At 39.8% G+C, this 21,637-nt stretch overlaps 1 protein-coding gene across 3 annotated transcripts; it reads right to left on the reverse strand.

Annotated features, from left to right (window-relative positions):
• Positions 1–203: 203 nt before the first annotated feature.
• Positions 204–21,320, reverse strand: LOC110536368 (uncharacterized). Of its 3 annotated transcripts, XM_090189163.1 has the most exons (9): positions 21,034–21,320; positions 20,515–20,672; positions 18,481–18,664; positions 17,221–17,364; positions 16,600–16,733; positions 5,961–6,172; positions 5,579–5,685; positions 4,116–4,138; positions 204–684 (listed from the first exon to the last, which is right to left on the reverse strand). In XM_090189163.1, the coding sequence occupies exons 1-9, from the start codon at positions 21,054–21,056 to the stop codon at positions 668–670; spliced, it is 1,002 nt and encodes a 333-aa protein (XP_090045289.1). In that variant the 5' UTR covers positions 21,057–21,320; the 3' UTR covers positions 204–667. The 3 variants fall into 3 exon arrangements, with proteins under 3 accessions (XP_090045289.1, XP_021477792.1, XP_090045290.1); XM_021622117.3 differs by lacking the exon at positions 4,116–4,138; XM_090189164.1 differs by lacking the exons at positions 204–684; positions 4,116–4,138 and adding an exon at positions 4,396–4,451.
• Between the last annotated feature and the right edge of the window lie 317 nt (positions 21,321–21,637).

The following is a 21,637-nucleotide window of genomic DNA, read 5'->3' on the forward strand; positions in this document are numbered from 1 at the left end:
ATAGAACTTACTTCTATTTTAGCGCTTTCCAATGCAGGCGCTTGTTGGCGTGCACGAGCAGTGTTGGTGCAATGATTGAATAGCATGCACTGTATGTGTACATTTATTTTTGCGACGTGAGTGGTGTGGTCAGCATGTAAGGCATAACATTTCTTAAAGAATCAGTGCATCATTAATAATAATGACAATTGAACAGGTAAATAGGTATGCTTAGATAACCTATGCATAAAAATATACTTTATTTATTTTATTATTTTTTTTTTTACGTAGAATTAGGCATAATGATTATGGCTCTAGATTGCAGGTATAAGCTATTTTAGGTGTTTAAAAAATTATAAATGTTCCAACCTGGACAACGCCACCTCTAAAATAATGGGTGCTTGACACTCCTGGTCCATAGTTTCATTTCTTAGGAAAGACTTCCGGGTTAAATAAAAGTTAAATAAATAGCCATACATGTTTACATAGTATACGGGGAATTACAGTACTATTTCAACATGGACATACACAGTATACAAATCTATATCATAAATCCATATGCTGTTGTCCATCAACAATATAATCTCCAGTTACAGGCTGTAACTGTGTTTGATCTTCAACATGGCAATGTGGCCTCCTGGATGCTTGGTCTTCAACATGGCAATGTGGCCTCCTGGATGCTTGGTCTTCATGCTCCCAAAGTGTCTGCAAACAGATCACGGAGAAGAACATATTATTTTCTGAAATTAATACCCACAGAATACCCAAAGAAATTCGATTGGACTAAATACCTAAAAAATACATGAGAGTCATCTCTTTCATAAGAACTCTGCTGGCGATAAGCCTAAGACGAGACTGTGAGAGTAGACTATGCAAGCACCACATTCTTTCATGACAGTTCCAGTGCACAACTACAAAAACATTTGGAGTAGTTGGTGATTTGGGTACATTGTGGTCACAACGGGGCATGTTAACAGAGACAGGAACCCCAATAAAAAAATGGTCTTGAGGTATAGGCATTATTAGAAGCATGTCAGTTACCCAGTAAATTAACAGTGGTGAAATGTGAAGCTCATAGTAGTTGTATAGATAAAATCGCCATAGGTAATCGTAAAGCAGAGGGAATGGCTAAGGCGGCTGCCTTGGTGAGAGAAAGTGTTAGAGAACCACATGTAAATATTGCAGATTCCTTACAATGAGAAATTGACTAAATTTGCCACAGGAAAACGTATTTTGGGTTGAAGATTCTAGGAGAAATGCCAGGGGAATGGATTCTAAAAGGTAACACATTTAAATTATATGGCCAAACCCTCCTTGCAAACTCAGAATTCTTTGTTTTCTTTAGTTTTTTTAAATCATGAGACATTTTATGTGGTTTTATTTTTAAATAAATTAACATTTTATTTTTCTTATTCTGGAATGGAATTCTAGAATAGATGAAAGGGTGAAGGGGTCACAAAGAATTAGTATAGGAGTTACCTAACCTAAAATGAACTGGGATCACGAGGAATTGGTATAGGGGTTACCTAACCTAAAATGAACTGGGATCACGAGGAATTGGTATAGGGGTTACCTAACCTAAAATTAACTTTTAATTATTTTATGTGGTGTGGTGGTTATGGAGAATCAGGGGAAAAGGAGACCAGTGAATCGTTAGACTCGGTGGAGAGATACTGTTGCCGTGTTGTGTGAGTTATTAGATGGGGTCTTTTCAATTCAGTTAAATTGGGTATGCAAGAGAATGGAAATGATTTGAAGAGGTATTTAAATGGTTTCCAAAGGACAGGGAATGAAAGGGAGAGGAAACATTTGAATGGTGTCGAAAGCCCTGTATACAAAAAAATTCCTAATGAGGAATGATCAACCTCATTATAAATTAATGGAACAGGGGGATTTAATTATAAAATTCATGAGAAACACCATTCTCTATCCAAATTGTGCCATTACCTTAGGAGATTAATATTATTTCCGTAGGGAGTTATAAGAGTTGTAATTCTAAGTTGATACATTTGTTTAATTAGTTTATTTTGATTTAACAGGTTTTTGAATCACGTGTTTGGAAAGGGAAAATCACCAGTTCCCTGAGGTCCTGGTCTTTGTGGTACTTATACAGTGGCACTGTGTTCAGTCTGCTTATAGAAAGGAAAATATATGTTAATAAGGGATGACAGTTACTTCAAATGGACTGTGATATATGTCTTGCTGATTTCATGTTGTGTTTTTGTTTTGATACAAATTTCAGATTAGGATCCTGGGGTGGGAATTCTGCGAGGGGTTAGGGTGCTAACTTCATTATCTGGTAACTCTTCCGAGAGGTCGCCAGTAGAATAAGAAAATGGTTTTACCAGTAACAGTATGTTATGCTTTTTGACATTTGTCTTAGAGATGTTAGTAAGAAAAGGTTAATGTAATAATTTGTCATAAAGACCATGTTTGTCTGAATAATTTGGTAGGAATAATTTGACCACAGACAGTGTGTGTAAACCTCAAAACACTCCCTAACTGGCTGAAGAAAGAGCTACAAAGGCATGCAATGAGAGACAGTGTCTTTTGCCACTGATATCTGAGTCTGAGCCAATATTTATCTGGCCGAGAGTCTCCAGGAACTTACCTCTAAGTGTCATCCTGAAGGGAGGTGGTTTGGTAGGGGAATCACTGGATGATAGCTTGGGACAAACATGAATGTTTTTTTTTGTTCTCTTTTGTTTTACCCTGTATTCAGAATGTTTATGTTACATCACATCAATGAGTGGTGCTAAGTTATTAACCTCTCTTTTATTACTATAAAAATCTAACTTTCATTAAATCACATATGCAAGATAGAAAATTAAAGCTACACTTGCTGTGAATCCAGCCAACATTGTTGTGAATCCAGGGTTTCGCCCGCTAAATAAGTTCTGTTATACTCACAGACATGATTCAAACAGTTTTAGAACAGTTTTAGAACAGTTTTCTATCCAGATCTACTAATAATATGCATATCTTATCTTCTGGGGATGAGTAGCAGGCAGTTGAATTTGGGCATGCATTTCATCCGGATGTGAAAATACTGCCCCCTGTCACCAAGAAGTTAATTAAACATACACTTTGTTTCTATTTTCTTTTCAAGTCAATATGTCTTAAGGTTTGGTGGAACATGATGACATGGTTCATTGTTCCAGAGGAGGGAATGATGTACATTGACTAACTGATTTGAGAATGTGTTAATATGTTTATAACTGTCGAAAATGCATTAGGAGTATAGTGTGTTATGGGATAGATGTAATGATAGAGGAGTATCATTCCCAGAGACTGTATATTGTTACAGGAAATAGCTCATAGGAGAGGGAGGACAGCTAACTGTACACAATATGGGGATTTAGTTGAACATTACACATACCCAGATCATGGTGAGAGTAGAAGAGATAGTGGTGGCATTTCAGACACTATGGTAAACTTTCAGGACACCTGTGACTCAGAGTTTTGTTAGGTTGGATATTATTCCCAACTCATTCATGTTTCTCCAATATTTAACAGCCGGCAAACATTTGAAAGATTGCATGCAGGAGGTATTCTCATGGCAGGCACTGTAGGGACAGTAACTGAAGGAGCTGTAGGGACAGTAACTGAAGGAGCTGTAGGGACAGTAACTGATGGAGCTGTAGGGACAGTAACTGAAGGAGCTGTATGGACAGTAACTGAAGGAGTAGTAGGGACAGTAACTGAAGAAGCTGTAGGGACAGTAACTGAAGGAGCTGTAGGGACAGTAACTGAAGGAGCTGTTGGGACAGTAACTGAAGGAGCTGTAGGGACAGTAACTGAAGGAGCTGTAGGGACAGTAACTGAAGGAGCTGTAGGGACAGTAACTGAAGGAGCTGTAGGGACAGTAGCTGAAGGGACAGTAACTGCTGGAGCTGTAGGGACAGTAACTGAAGGAGCTGTAGGGACAGTAACTGAAGGAGCTGTAGGGACAGTAACTGAAGGAGCTGTAGGGACAGTAACTGAAGGAGCTGTAGGGACAGTAACTGAAGGAGCTGTAGGGACAGTAACTGAAGGAGCTGTTGGGACAGTAACTGAAGGAGCTTGAGTGTACATCAAGAGACACCAGGCGGGGGTGTTGGGACAGTGTTGGTTTGGGACACTACTCCGTACAGTACCTGCAGCAGTAAAGATGTCTCTCCTTGGGGAGGTGGGGCATAGTTTTCACGGGAAGTGAGGTCCACCATGACAGACGAAGTGGAGAGAGAGAGAGAGACTAGATTCCATCATAAGACATACAGATTGGTTGGGTCTGGGTGCTACTATAAACATCATAGTTGGATCACTGGTTAGCTGCTTTACTGGTTAATGCATCATATGATAGAGGATAGAGGGGTAAATGTACTCTGAACAAAATGTTGTAGGCATTGATGTGAAAGCATATACAGTGCTGAGTTACCTCAAGAGGATGTAATGTGGATTAGGGATAAGCACTTGCATATCAGATGATGTTCCTGTCAGGTTAAATGGAGGAGATGGGGAACAAAGAGAAAATGACATGACTTGGGAACACCTCTCGGAACCTGGGGCCTAAAGAGGAAGTCTGGGCGAAAGCATGACAAAGTTTTTTTGAGCTTTCAATTTTGTGGAACCCAGCAGGAATGTATCCGGGAGGCATAGGTGAAGAGAGAGTGGGAATTGTCATGGTCTCAGACTTTGGTTTTCATGCATATATAATTATGCATAGCTTATCACATTGTTAATACTGTTATGTTTTATATTTTTTGTTGCTTTCCAAGTCTTGTGCTATTACTTTCTTAGGAACCAGAAGGGGGAAGTGGAGAAACTAAAAGATGCTCCATCTGACATAGAACGAGACCACAGATTCAGCTGGAATGGCATTTTGTTGTGTGTAGATGTTGATGGTAGAAGGAAATAAAATTGTGTGATCATAGTACAGAGGCCTTAAGTCTCTGAATTTGTAAACCTCACAGTGAATGTTTGTTCATTGTTTGTTCCATTTGTTAGTTTGTTTACTTCATGTTTTATAATCATTTGTTAGTTTTTAAAAATGTATGTTTTATTATCATTGTTTATAATTTATTAGTAAATTCAAAGTATATATACATTTAACATTAGGATGCTATTGTTCAAGAGGAGGGACTGTTGGATTCGACATTTTGAACATTGAGATATTAAATAAATGATAGAAGAAGCGTATAATATGAGGAGTGAAAGAGACTGGGTTTTATGTCCGAAGTTAATGGTTCTCTGTAGAAAGACAGATGGCTTTGGAATGTGAAGTGTGGACGGGAGGAGAGCTGTTGATATAGGGGAGACAGATGGACATCTGTGGATTAGGTGAAGGAGGGGTTGAGGTCAGGTTGTGAAGTCAGATCCCTTGAAGGGAGTAATAAGGGTTTAGTATCCTGTTACTATTATCCTGTAGAACCATAAAATGTAAAGATTGGAGAGAAGGGGGAGTCTTAAGTGGGATATACACTGTATATATCTGTGATTGGAGAAATGTTGGGTGTCTGAATTACAGCTCTACAGAACCTTTGGGAATAATTCAACTTGGTTAAAGCTTCTCTAGTGTCCGTGAGTTATTTACTATGAAAAATAAGAACCTAACACATACCTCCATGTATTTGAGTCATGGTTATAGACTTCTATTGTTTTCAGATTGGTGATGCCATCAGATCCTCCCACAGCCAACAACGACCCGTTGAACACCACCAGAGACATCTGAAAGAGGGGGATAGGAGAGGAGTGACAGTGACAGAGCTGTTATGAAAGGTTGACTCTGCAAGATGATATCATAAAAACAATGGACATCTTCCTACATGCAGATATCGACATTAAAAGTAACCATATCTAACTAGAGTTGCATTACTTGCTCTTTGAAAGGCTGTGTGTTATCAGCCAATTATGTCAGTCTCTGGAGATTTGGTTGATGTTGATGTGGGAAGTGATCTGACCAATAGGGTGGCCAGAAAGGGTGTACGTGACCAATCACTTGCTTTGTTTCTCTTGCATCTCATGCGTTTGACGGGGGTCCAACTCAGAGTGTCTGGATCAAACTTCTCTGCAGCGCTGAGCTCCAGGTTGAGTTCATCTCTTCCTCCGGCCACGAACAGACGTCCCAGGTACACACAGCAGCCCGCGTTCTCTCTAGGGGTCATCATGGGGGTGCACGCATACCACATCCCATCCAAGGGATTGAATCGCTCCACTGGGGATCACAGAACACAGACAGGTCACAAACAGACTCAGGTCACATACAGATACAGAAAACCAAATACACTGTGAAACAAACATACTGTAGAATTACATAATTTACTCACATCACAAAACAGACACAGAGTACGGAACAGAAGGTCCACGAAAAAAACACAGAGTACGGAACAGAAGATCCATAAAACAAACACAGACTACGGAACAGAAGATCCACAAAACAGCCGCAGTCCATGGAACAGACAGACTACAGAACAGAAGTTCCACGAGACAGATAGACCACGAAACAGACACAGAGTACGGAACAGAAGGTCCACGAAACAAACACAGAGTACGGAACAGAAGATCCATAAAACAAACACAGAGTACGGAACAGAAGATCCATAAAACAAACACAGAGTACGGAACAGAAGATCCATAAAACAAACACAGAGTACGGAACAGAAGATCCATAAAACAAACACAGAGTACGGAACAGAAGATCCATAAAACAAACACAGACTACGGAACAGAAGGTCCACGAAACAAACACAGAGTACGGAACAGAAGATCCATAAAACAAACACAGAGTACGGAACAGAAGATCCATAAAACAAACACAGAGTACGGAACAGAAGATCCATAAAACAAACACAGAGTACGGAACAGAAGATCCATAAAACAACCACAGACTACGGAACAGAAGATCCATAAAACAAACACAGACTACGGAACAGAAGATCCATAAAACAAACACAGACTACGGAACAGAAGATCCATAAAACAACCACAGACTACGGAACAGAAGATCCATAAAACAACCACAGACTACGGAACAGAAGATCCATAAAACAAACACAGACTACGGAACAGAAGATCCATAAAACAACCACAGACTACGGAACAGAAGATCCATAAAACAACCACAGACTACGGAACAGAAGATCCATAAAACAACCACAGACTACGGAACAGAAGATCCATAAAACGACCACAGACTATGGAACAGACGTTCCACGAGACAGATAGACCACGAAACAGACACAGGGGGGAAATACAGAGTTATATTTTGTTGTTGTGGTTTTCTATTTCTATTGTGGTTTTCTACATGTGATTCTGGTAATCCCACTGAAATATTATATATTTAACTTGGCAAGTCAGTTAAGAACAAATTCTTATTTTAAATGACTGCCTAAGAACAGTGGGTTAACTGCCTAGGAACAGTTAACTGTTAAGGGGTAGAACGACAGATTTGTACCTTTTCAGCTTGGGGATTTGAACTTGCAACCTTTGGGTTACTAGTCCAACACTCTAACCACTAGGGTACCCTGTCGCCCCTTACAGAATTTCCACATGGGCGAGGATATTGGACATTTTATAAAAGCCTACTTGACTTTTTTTCGACATAACATAGGTACAGAAGATCCCCTTATTGTACGGGAGTCTTTTAAATGTGCCTTTAGAGGCTATGCAATTCAGTACTCATCTATAAAACAAAAGCAATTTAGATCAAAAGAGTCCATATTAACAAAGGAAATTGATGGACTAACTGTACAGATAGACAGCAATAAAAACTGTACTATAGAGGCACATAATTAGTTAGAGGAAAAACAAAAATAAATGGAGGAACTTATTCAAGAAAGATCCAGTGTAATATATTACAAAAATAATGCTGGATGGAATATGGGGAAAAATGCACCAAATTATTTTTCAATCTTCAAAATAGAAACGCTACCAAAACAAATGTATTGAAACTTGTTACAAATGATGGAGTCACAAATGATTCACCGAATGATATTTTGAAAGAGTTAGTAAAGTACTTTAAGAATATGTCTCCTCCATCTCCACTAACAGAATTACAGAGTTACACATGGAGTAAAACAAGCATACAGTCAATAATACAGTAGAAAAATATGTCTATTTATGATGTGAGCAAATGAGGTGAGATAAGGGAGGTAAAGGCAAAAAAAAGGCCATGGTGGTGAAGTAAATACAATATAGCAAGTAAAACACTGGAATGGTAGATTTGCAGTGGAAGAATGTGCAAAGTAGAAATACAAATAATGGGGTGCAAAGGAGCAAAATAAATACAGTAGGGAAAGAGGTAGTTGTTTGGGCTAAATTATAGATGGGCTATGTACAGGTGCAGTAATCTGTGAGCTGCTCTGACAGCTGGTGCTTAAAGCTAGTGAGGGAGATAAGTGTTTACAGTTTCAGAGATTTTTGTAGTTTGTTCCAGTCATTGACAGCAGAGACCTGGAAGGAGAGGCGGCCAAAGGAAGAATTGGTTTTGGAGGTGAGATATACCTGCTGGAGTGCGTGCTACAGGTGGGTGCTACTATGGTGACCAGCGAGATGAGATAAGGGGGGACTTTACCTAGCAGGGTCTTGTCAATGACCTGGAGCCTGTGGGTTTTACGACGAGTATGAAGCGAGGGCCAGCCAACGAGAGCGTACAGGTGATGGGTTGTATATGGTGCTTTGGTGACAAAACGGATGGCACTGTGATAGACTGCATCCAATTTAGGGTATTGGAGGCTATTTTGTAAATGACATCGCCCAAGTCGAGGATAGGTAGGATGGTCAGTTTTACAAGGGTATGTTTGGCAGCATGAGAGAAGGCAGCTTTTTTGCGAAATAGGAAGCCAATTCTAGATTTTACTTTGGATTGGAGATGTTTGATGTGAGTCTGGAAGAGAGTTTACAGTCTAGCCAGACACCTAGATATTTGTAGTTGTCCACATATTCTTAGTCAGAACGGTCCAGAGTAGTGATGCTGGACGGGGGGGCAGGTACAGGCAGCGATCGGTTGAAGAGCATGCATTTAGTTTTACTTGTATTTAAGAGCAGTTGGAGGCCACGGAAGGAGAGTTGTATGGCATTGAAGCTTGTCTGGAGGGTTGTTAACACAGTGTCCAAAGAAGGGCCAGAAGTATACAGAATGGTGTCATTTGCGTAGAGGTGGATCAGAGACTCACCAGCAGCAAGAGCGACATCATTGATGTATACAGAGAAGAGAGTCGGCCCAAGAATTGAACCCTGTGGCACCCCCATAGAGACTGCCAGAGGCCCGGACAACAGGGCCTCCGATTTGACACACCAGGCGAGGCAATCATTTGAGAAACCAAGGCTATCGAGTCTGCCGATGAGGATGTGGTGATTGACAGAGTCGAAAGCCTCGGCCAGGTCGATGAATACGGCTGCACAGTATTGTTTCTTATCGATGGCGGTTAAGATATATTTTAGGACCTTGAGCATAGCTGAGGTGCACCCATGACCAGCTCTGAAACCAGATTGCATTGTGGAGAAGGTGTGGTGGGATTCGAAATGGTCGGAAATCTGCTTGTTGACTTGGCTTTCAAAGACCTTAGAAAGGCAGTGTAGGATAGATATAGGTCTGTAGCAGTTTGGGTCAAGAGTGTCCCCCCCCCCTTTGAAGAGGGGGATGACCGCAGCTGCTTTCCAATCTTTTGGAATCTCAGACGACACGAAAGAGGTTGAACAGGCTAGTACTAGGGGTTGCAACAATTTTAGCAGATAATTTTAGAAAGAAAGGGTCCAGATTGTCTATCCCGACTGAGTTGTAGGGGTCCAGATTTTGCAGCTCTTTCAGAACATCAGCTGACTGGATTTGGGAGAAAGAGAAATGGGGAAGGCTTGGGCGAGTTGCTGTGGGAGGTACAGTGTTGTTGACCGGGGTAGGGGTAGCCAGGTGGAAAGCATGGCCAGCCGTAGAAAAATGCTTATTGAAATTCTCAATTATAGTGGATTTATCGGTGGTGAGTTTCCTATCCTCAGTGCAGTGATGCTTGGCACATGGAATTGAATGCTTGGTAATGCTTAAATGATCAGCGTAATTAAAATTAAATTCTTGCCACATGGAATAAAAAAGGTATTGTCAGATATTATTAATCCTAATCAGACAGGTTTTTTTACATTGGAGATAATATAAGACAAGTACTAGAAACAATAGAATACTATGAAATATCAGGTACAGCAGGCCTGGTTTTCATAGCTGATTTTGAAAAGGATTTTGAAAAAGTATGACTGGAGTTTAAATATAAATGCCTAGAATATTTCAATTTTTGAGAATCTCTTCTAAAATGGGTTAAAGTTATGCATAGTAACCCTACGTGTTAAATAGTAAATAATGGCTACATCTCAGAAAGTTTTAAACTGTCAAGAGGATTTAAACAAGGTTGTCCACTATCGGCATATCTATTTAGTAATGCCATCGAAATGTAAACTGTTAAAATTATATCCAACAATAATATTAAAGGATTAGAAATCCGTGACTTAAAATCAAAGGTGTCATTGTACGCTGATGATTCATTTTTCTTTTAAAACCACAATTAGAATCCCTCCACAGCCTCATAGTGGACCTAGATACTTTTGCTATCCTCTCTGGACTAAAACCAAATTATGATAAGTGTCACTATATTACGTGTTGGATCACAAAAAAATACAACTTTTACATTACCGTGTATTTTACCAATAAAATGGTCTGACAGGGATGTGGACATACTCGGTATACACATCCCGAAAGAAAGACTTGATCTCACTCCAATACATTTTTATAGAAATGTAACAAATATAGATAAGATCCTGCTACCATGGAAAGTAAAATACCTGTCTATTTGTGCAAAAAACTCCCTGATTAACTCTTTAGTCATACCACAGTTTACATATTTGCTTGTGGTTTTGCCGAACACCTAAGTGACCTGCTTTTTAAATTATATGAACAAAAAATATTCAGTTTTATTTGTAATGGCAAGCCAGACAAAATTAAAAGGGCCTATTTATATAACGAACATGAGTTTGAAGGGCAGAAATGATTAAATATTAAAGCACTAGACTTCTCACTAAAGTCATCAGCCATACAGAAGTTCTATTGATATCTGAAATGGTTCTCTAGTAAATTGGTAGGAAAGTCTCACCCCATGTTCAAGATTGGCCTTTTTCCATTTATTCAGATTACAACTGCTCACTTTCGGTTGTTTGAAAACAAAAAAATCTCCAAAATATCATTATTTTAAAAAGCCTTAGAAAGTTGGTTGCAATTTCAGTTTAATCCACCTGAAAAGACAGAACAAATAATACAACAATTCTTGTGGTTAAACTCAAATGTACTAAATGATAAAAAAATATATTAATATAATATAATATTTTCGATAAAATGTTTAAAAAAAGGACAATTTTTGTGAATGATATCATAAATAGGACTGGTGGAGTTATGTCAAACATGCAGCTAACACAGACATATGGAAATGTCTGCTTACAACAAACTAGTTGCAGCATTACCACAAAAACGGAAGAGGCGAGTAGTACGGGGAAAAGTGAGGAACTTGTCTGCCAGCCTTGCATTAAATACCATAAATGGTTAAAGAAAATTGTGATAAATAAAAACATATACCAATTTAATTTAGAGACCAAAAAATGTACCGTTGTGCATTGCAAAATAGTTGGGAAGAGATTTTCAATGTACCTATTCCATGGCGCATGGTTTATGAATTGACACGCAAAACAACACTGGATTCAAAACATAGATTTGTTAAATTTAAATTATTATACAAAAATCTTGCAACCAATATAATGTAATATATATATGGGGGATACAATCTTCCCAGCTCTGCAGATTTTGCTGTGAGGAGGCAGAGTCATTAGATAATTTATTTGGTACTGTCCATATGTAGCTCATTTTTGGTCACAGGTCCAGGAATGGCTGAAGAGTTGCATAATTGACCTGTAACTAATGCTACAGATAGCAATACTTGGTGATTCGAAAAGTCATAGTCAATCAATCAATAATATAATAATTATTTTAGCAAAAATGTTTATCTTTAATCTACAATCTGTAGAGGCTATGGGAATAGAAAGGTTCCGTACTTTTCTGAAGCATCACAGCACAGTTGAAAAATAAATGGCAAATAGAAACCCAAAATGAATGGCGTTAAGAGATAGATGGGAGGGGTTGAATGGAGCTGAAGGGTGGGAGTAATAACAACAAGATAACCAATGTATAACATACGGGGTCTGTAAAATGCATATAGGTCAGAAATGTTGTGAAATAGCACAGTTGCAAATATAAATCAAACTGGATGGACATCAGAAATAGAGTAAGGACTAAAAACAAACAAAATATAACTATTGTAAAACAGATTGTGTCTGTAAAATGTGTATAATATGTATACAGAAGGTAGAAGCCTAAGTGTTATTGTTTATTAGTGACTCCAATTGGGGGAGGGGTGTTAGGGTTTGCAGGGAATAATAAAGTTATATTCTAAAACATGTATGTACATATGTATATGAATGTATGTATATACTTATATATGTATGAATGGTTATGTATGCATATATACAGTAGTAGTCGGAAGTTTACATCCACTTAGGTTGGAGTCAATAAAACTTGTTTTTCATCCACTCCACACATTTCTTGTTAAGAAACTAAAGTCTTGGCAAGTCGGTTAGGACATCTACTTTGTGCATGATACAAGTAATTTTTCCAACAATTGTTGACAGACACATTATTTCACTTATAATTCACTGTATCACAATTCCAGTGGGTCAGAAGTTTACATACACTAAATTGAATGTGCCTTTAAACAGCTTGGAAAATTACAGAAAATTATGTCATGGCTTTAGAAGCTTCTGATAATTGACATAATTTGAGTCAATAGGAGATGTACCTGTGGAAGTATTTCAAGGCCTACCTTCAAACTCAGTGCCTCTTTGCTTGACATCATGGGAAAATTAAAAGAAATCAGAAAAAAATTGTGGACCTCCACAACTCTGGTTCATCTTTGGGAGCAATTTCCAAACACCTGAAGGTACCACATTCATCTGTACAAACAATTGTACACAAGTATAAACACCATGGGAGCACGCAGCTGTCATACCTCTCCTAGAGATGAACATACTTTTGTGCGAAAAGTGCAAATCAATCCCAGAACAACAGCAAAGGACCTTGTGAAGATTCTGGAGGAAATAGGTACAAAAGTATCTATATCGACAGTAAAACAAGTCCTATATCGACATAACCTGAAAGGCTGCTCAGCAAGGAAGAAGCCACTCTTCCAAAACCACCATAAAAAAGCCAGACTATGGTTTGCAACTGGACATGGGAACAAAGATCATACTTTCTGGAGAAATGTCCTCTGGTCTGATGAAACAAAAATTTAACCATAATAACCATCATTATGTTTGGAGGAAAAAGGGGGAGGCTTGCAAGCTGAGGAACACCATCCCAATCATGATGCACGGGGTGGCAGCATCATGTTGTGGGGGTGCTTTGCTGCAGGAGGGACTGGTGCACTTCACAAAATAGATGGCATCATGAGGTAGGACAATTATGTGGATATATTGAAGCAACATCTCAAGACATCAGTCAGGAAGTTAAAGCTTGGTCACAAATGGGTCTTCCAAATGGACAATGACCCCAAGCATACTTCCAAAGTTGTGGCAAAATGGTTTAAGGACACCAAAGTCAAGGTATTGGAGTGGCCATCACAAAGCCCTCACCTCAATCCTTTAGAAAATTTGTGGGCAGAACTGAAAAAGTGTATGCGAGCAAGGAGGCCTACAAACCTGACTCAAATACACCAGCTCTGTCAGGAGGAATGGGCCAGACTTGACCCAACTTATTGTGGGAAGCTTGTGGAAGGCTACCCGAAACATTTGACCCAAGTTAAACAATTTAAAGGCAATGCTACCAAATACTAATTGAGTGCATGTAAGCTTCTGACCCACTGGGAATGTGATGAAAGAATTAAAAGCTGAAATAATGCATTCTCTCTACTATTATTCTGACATTTCACATTCTTAAAATAAAGAGGTGATCCTAACTGACCTAAGACAGGGAATTGTTACTCTGATTAAATATCAGGAACTGGTAAAAACTGAGTTTAAATGTATTTGGCTAAGGTGTATGTAAACTTCTGACTTCAACTGTATATGGATATGTATGTGTATGTATGTGTGTGGCTATATATATTTACCAAAATAATATATGGGGGATTAGAAATTATGCAGACAATTACATTGACGGAAGCAACAATTTTTCTGCAATATTAAAGCTGAATCACCCCTTAAAAATATATAAATAAAAACTGAAATAGAATTACAAACAGGTTTTTGGGTTCTTGCTGTTTACTGTAACCTATGATGTTAGATTTCTGTGTTGTTTCTAGCAAAACCCAGAATGTCAGGGGTTTAAGAAGCTGAAAAGGTTATGAGAATTTTCCAGACTTTCTCTTCTCACAGACTGAAATATGCACTGACAACTGGCTGCACATCATAACCCTCCCGAGTTAAGCTGTGGCCCAAGCCAAGTACGTGCTTGTGTGTGTGAGCGTGTGTGTGTGTGTGTGTGTGTGTGTGTGTGTGTGAGCTTGTTTGTGTGTGAGCGTGTTTGTGTGTGAGCGTGTTTGTGTGTGAGCGTGTTTGTGTGTGTGCTGTGAGCGTGTGTGTGTGAGTGTGTGTGTGTGCTTGTGTTGGTACCAGACAGAAGGTCACATCATTGTTATGCTTGACCAGAACGGCAACATTTTGTAGAGTTGTTTAAAAATCAAAGAAACCTCAAAATGTAGAGGGTTTATACTTTTTTCTGACCACATGACCTTACCAGGACAAATTCTGGGCCCTCCCTGTAAGATGTCCAGAGATCAGAAGGCCATAGAGCTCTGCAGCACAGACACAGATCAATCATATATTCTGTCCTAATGTGGTACAGGGCAGCAGGGAAATGTGTGGAGAGGTAGCATTTGCTTCAGCACTTTTAAATCACTTTTGTTATGGGTAAAACAAAAATATTGATGCAATATGTTAATTAAAAAGAGGAACAAAGTGCTGATTTGCCTCATGATGTATTCACTCGCGCAAAATTTCTCAGTCCACATCAGAATGCCACTGCAGGCTCTTTGTGTGTCTTAACCAATCAGATTCAGAAACCAAACTACTAGGCGTGCAGCTAGACAATTACTTATCATGGTCGTCTCAAATAACTGAGAGGCGCAGTGGTCTAAGGTACTGCATCTCAGTGCTTGAGGTGTCACTACAGGCACCCTGGTTTGAATCCAGGCTGTATCACAACCGTCTGTGATTGGGAGTCCCATAGGGTGGTGCACAATTGGCCCAGCGTCATCTGGGTTTAGCCCGTGTAGGCTGTCATTGTAAATAAGAACTTGTTCTTAACTGACTTGCCTAGTTAATTTTTTTTTAATAATAATTGAAACAGCATGCATGATCAGAAGGAAAGCTAAATATTTACCGAGAAAGATTCTTAAGCAAACAACCCAAGCATTAATTGGGAGTCAGGTGAACTACTGTTCTATGGTCTGGGTAAATGCAACACAAAGTGACATTAGGAGGCTGCAGATTGCACAGATCAAAGCAGCAAGGTCTTTTTTAAAGGTGGAGATACGGTTCTTCTGTTGTAGTCATGCTCAATTGTCTTGGTTGGTAATCAATCAACAAGATAATTGAAAAAAATATGTTTCTTTTATTTAACAATGTACACCATTAAAACGGCCAAACTCTATTCACAACAGTATTCAGTTGGTAAGAGACAGACATTCAGTAAATACCAGGAATAGGTTGTCCACAATCTATCTGTTATCCAGACAGAAAAGATAAATAGGCAAAACAACGTTTAATAAAGAAATTGAGCAATTTATCTGGGCAAACCAAAAAACGTTCAATATATAAATTCAAACAATACTTCAGAACCATTTAAATATAATAAATTGAAAGGTTGTGCGGGACTATAGGTAGATGAAGGAATCAATCTATAATTTCAGACTGTAAGAGTATTTATCTTGTCAATATGTCAGTGTATTATGTCTGTTTGTGTGTTACCAACAAGGACACACACTGGCATTGGCTAACACAATGAAAGCTAACTGGTGGGAAAACACAAGGATGCCTGTAACTTTCTCTCACTTGACTTATCTCCAGCTGATCTTCTCCTCTGAGCTGGAGATCACCCAGCATGCTCTGCTCCACTTCACAGGCCTACAGTTGCATAGGGCAGGACTACACGACGCAAAGATGCGTAAAGAAAGCTCAGCCCTATGAGTTTCATTGTCCAATCATCATGTTGCTTTCTTTGTGTCTCTGTCTGTGTGTAGGAAACCCACCTAGTCCTTCTTTGAAATAGAATTCATATGAACAAGAACAAGGTAGCTGCAGTTTGACAGAGTTGTGTTTTTTCGAACCATGTAACCTGATTAGAAAAACTCTGGTCTAATCATAGCCCATATTAAACCTGAATCATGTCATACCATATAAGGTCCAAAGATGTACCTGGTTAGGTCACCAGATCAGGTAAAACTACAGGCCCCAGAATTATATATATATTGTTTTTGCCACACCACTCTAGGACCTGAGGTGCCACCTCTGATGTCGTACATTTAGTCGGGTACATCTGTTAACTTAACGTGTTATTCAGACCTGTGTTCATGGGTGCGTCGCCATCGCTGCCTCCAATCACGTATAGCTGACCATCCATCACAGCAGCCGTTGCCCCAGAACGCCGGCTCAGCATCGGTGCCTGCTTCGTCCAGCTATTCATTTTGGGATCATATCTGGTAGAATACGAAGAATATACAAACAAAACTAAGATTTTATCAAATATGTTTTCCTTATCTTCCTTCATATTATCACTAGTTAAACAGAGATACCGAAACAAATGTCTAAATAGTTCAATTCTCCATTTCCTCTGTCCGCCACATGTACAAGTGTGCATTGGAAATGTGTTTTTGCATATCCCAACTCTCCCTGAGACACCCTTGGAGAGTGGGGTCACAGCAAGGGTCTGCCATGATCAACGGCGACCCTGGAGCAATCAAGGTTAAGTACCTTTCTCAAGGACATATTGATAGATTTTTCAGCTTTTCGACTACCTGCCACCTGTTAAAAAGCCTATCAAAGGTCAACAGGTCAAACTTGGTTATCTTGCTGTCACCTACGTACAGTATTCAGGTAATTCACAGATAACATCTAAAGAGCATTTTGACATGGACCTTTGTCATGATTCATCTATCTCAACCACTGATGAGAACACGGCCTTACCTCTCAACAGTGTTGGTGCAGACCATGCCGTCGTATCCTCCAAGGGCGTATAGATATCCATCCATCTCCACCAGAGCCACCCCACTGCGGGTGCTGCTCAGTGGGGCCACGTCGTTACTCCAGGTGTTGGTCTCTGGGTTGTACCTGCAAGGGGGAAGGGGGTGGGGGGGTGAAGACACGTCTGGTGAACAAGATTAGGAAGAGGACTATGGATGATTACCTATCATCATCTTTATCAGTGATTACCTATCACCATCTTTATCAGTGATTACCTATCACCATCTTTATTATTGATTACCTATCACCATCTATATCAGTGATTACCTATCACCATCAATATTAATGATTACCTATCACCATCTTTAATCAGTGATTACCTATCACCATCTTTATTATTGATTACCTATCACCATCTATATCAGTGATTACCTATCACTATCAATATTAATGATTACCTATCACCATCAATATTAATGATTTCCTATCACCATCTATCTCTAGCAATGTAATACCTGGAGAATAAAGTGACAATACAAATCATAGATTGAGCATGGCATCAGTTAATTGATTGGAAGGTGATGGAAGGTGATGGTTCTATGTGAAACTATACTGACCCCCAAAAAACATGTGAGCCCTTCACAAAGCCGAGAGTTTGAGACAGTGAGAAGTCTGCCGGGTCAAAGACCAAAGAGGTGATGAGAGCGTGCGATACTGCAGAAGTTGAGAAGTGATGGATATTTCTATGCAACGTAATGCTATCCACACCCCTGACGCCCTACCATGCATAGTCCTCCCTCCCTCCCTACCCACCCCCTACCCCTCACCCCCCCAAACCCCACCATGTAGAGGCCTCCCTCCAGTATCAGCACTCAGCACTGACAGCGCTGGGCCTCAGGGTGCTGATTAAGAGGCCTGTCAGTCTGTCCCCACATCCATCACGGATCCATCATGTCCATCACACCTCAATCCTGGAGATTCCTCTCTGACTGCTTGGACCACCACCCCCACCCCAACCCAGTCCCCCCTGCCTAGACACCCAGCCTCCTCTCCCTAGACCCCCAGCAGTGAATGCCTGTCAGCCCTGAGCCTCTGACCGGACCACCGACAGACACTCACCACTACAACGGCCCATTCACACACTCACCCTGACACACAGTGTGGGATGGATATTTCTCATACAGCACTTTACTGTGACCCTCTGAAATAGGAACTAAAGCTTTACCAACAGTTCTATGGGTAGCCATCTTGAAACACCCTTACCTCTCCACGCTGCTCTTGCACGAGACACCATCGGACCCACCCACCGTGTAGATCTTCCCGGCCAGGCCGTACACGGCCACGTTACCACGGTGATTGATCATGGAGGCCATGTTCTTCCACTCATTCTCCAGGGGACAGAACTGTTCCACCGGGCAGGATGGATCCTGCTTGGTCCAGCCGCCCACTGTAGGTAGAAACAGCCATTGATGTGAAGGTGCAGATGAATAACACCAGTTAAGGAGTTTGTTACTTTATTGACAGGCCTGTATTTATCTGGTACTATTTAGACTCATGACTAGAATAGTAATTTCCTCATGATTGCTCCTCTGATTCTTTGAGATTCATTATTACCAGTAATGTATACAGTATAATTTGGTCTATATTCAATACTACAATTAAGAGGACCACTTACAACCCACTATGCAAAAAAATTGTTGAATCAACGTTGTTTCCACTTAATTTCAACCCAAATCATCAATGTGATGACGTCGAATCAACGTGGAGAACTGATTGGATTTGAAAAAGGTCATCAACGTGAGGGAATTCTATATTTTTCTTCACCCAACTTTTAACCTAAATCTAATGACATGGTGAAATGTTTTGTTGATTTCACGTTGAATTCACGTTAGTTGACAACTCATCCAAATGTAAATCAAAACTAGACGTTGAACTGATGTTTGTGCCCAGTGGGAGGTCTCACTCACTTACTACTACTACAGTGCCTTGCGAAAGTATTCGGCCCCCTTGAACTTTGCGACCTTTTGCCACATTTCAGGCTTCAAACATAAAGATATAAAACTGTATTTTTTTGTGAAGAATCAACAACAAGTGGGACACAATCATGAAGTGGAACGACATTTATTGGATATTTCAAACTTTTTTAACAAATCAAAAACTGAAAAATTGGGCGTGGATATCTAAAGCACTAATTTGCAATCTTTTGCATTCTCAAACAACACTAAGTTTATTTTAGCTCATCATTGACACCCATAATTGGCCGTTCCTTATTCAGACAACTCATATGATCTTTCCCCTCCAAAAATACCAGTCCTTAACGTCTGAGGTTAGGGAGAATTTATGGACATGTCACCCTCCTCTCCCTCAGGAGAGACATGTGACATTAGGAATGAGGTACACAGTGCACTATTCCTCCATGCCAAGGGAGGTTATGAGTGTCTGCACCAACCAAAACACTGTAGATAAAACTATATGCATAAGCTGCAGTGCTTAAAAAAATATTGCAGACTGGAGTTCAGTTTAGAGCGATATGGAGCACAAACTAAAATATAAGTTTGTTATCGCTAAGTCTGTATATTTATTGAATTCAATACATTTCAGCCAGCCCCAGTGAACATACCCACCATTGATTTAATCTAAAGCTATAGAGCAATGGACACCCAACAATCTGCCTTTTGAATGCAATTTCCCCAACATTCACTGAGATTAGTAAATGCTGTGTATGTTGGCTCAAGCGTTTAAACCTTTTAAAGTCAAAAGCAATATTCTGCTTTACCACCTTGGACTAAATCCCATCCTAATTGTTAAACTAAATCTAATAAGTTTTGGCTTGCGCTCATATGAACCAATCTGTGAAACACTCAAATTGCAGACTTGAATTGTCAGGTTGACACAAACATACCTGTAAATATTGCTTGGCATTCACCTTCTCCTTTAGAGATATGTGACGGCATTATACTTAATGTTCGGTATGGTACCTACAACCTACTGTACTGTATGGTACCTACAACCTACTGTACTGTATGGTACCTACAACCTACTGTACTGTATGGTACCTACAACCTACTGTACTGTATGGTACCTACAACCTACTGTACTGTATGGTACCTACAACCTACTGTACTGTATGGTACCTACAACCTACTGTACTGTATGGTACCTACAACCTACTGTACTGTATGGTACCTACAACCTACTGTACTGTATGGTACCTACAACCTACTGTACTGTATGGCAGAGTAACTGACCACGTAGGTTGAACAAAGATGAGCAGATCTTTAAGGGGGAGTTACTGACCCATGTACATGACGTCGTTGAACACATCTGTAGGGGGGAGTTGGGATTGTTGTCTACGCAGCGACACGAGGCTTGGGATACCATGGCGACCACTGACCCCTCCTTGTCGGTCTTTGGGGGTCATGCCCTTCTGTGTCTCTTGTTCACCAAGAGCCTCCCTGACACACACACACACACACACACACACACACACACAGGATTAGAATGAAAGGTTATGTAATAATTCACATTTACAATTTTCAAATTATCTGGTATTTACAGAGTGTACAATTATTTATAAGGTGCCTCCAAGGGTCAAATATGCACATATTGTGCATATTTCTCAGCTTTCAAAGTGTATCCTGATCTGTGGCATTTTCTTGGACATTATTAACTGCACCGTCATCATTCTGTCTCTCATGCGAAATACATTCTCAAAACACCAATATAAAGATTCAGAAATGCTAAACAGCCGACAGTCATTAATTTACTCCAAACATAAAGCATACACATACTGAACACCACACAACTTCAAATTACCCTTGTTCATTGTACACTCCCATGTTTCCTCAGCTCCCAGGTCAGATCTCCACAACAATATATTTTCTCTTGACACCTTGACAGCTAGTCAAACCTCTCGTTCACAGTCTTGTCTATCTATAGATGTTCACGTCCCAGCACTCTCTTCTGCTTGATGTCTCTCTTCCTGCTGGATACAGATACATGTAACTCATAGAGCCTGAGCCTGCCCCCTCTACCCTGCCCATACACTTTACCAGGCACCAGCTGTGCCATCCTGAGTCCTGACTCATACATCCTGAAAGACTGATATTCTAACCCCTGTCATGCTTCTTTAGAATCCTTACGCTTCTTTAGACTGTATGATTTAGAATGGACCGGATTCCATTACAAAGAACACCGCCAGGAATGTCTCTGTCCAGACTTAGAGGACTTTAAACTTAATGGCGTCATACATACAGTAAGGGGAGATAGATAGATAGATAGATAGATAGATAGATAGATAGATAGATAGATAGATAGATAGATAGATAGATAGATAGATAGATAGATAGATAGATAGATAGATAGATAGATAGATAGATAGATAGATAGAGAGAGAGAGAGAGAGAGAGAGAGAGAGAGC

Source organism: Oncorhynchus mykiss, chromosome 11, assembly GCF_057628025.1.
Source record: "Oncorhynchus mykiss isolate SJ-2025 chromosome 11, ASM5762802v1, whole genome shotgun sequence".
Taxonomy (NCBI): domain Eukaryota; kingdom Metazoa; phylum Chordata; class Actinopteri; order Salmoniformes; family Salmonidae; genus Oncorhynchus; species Oncorhynchus mykiss.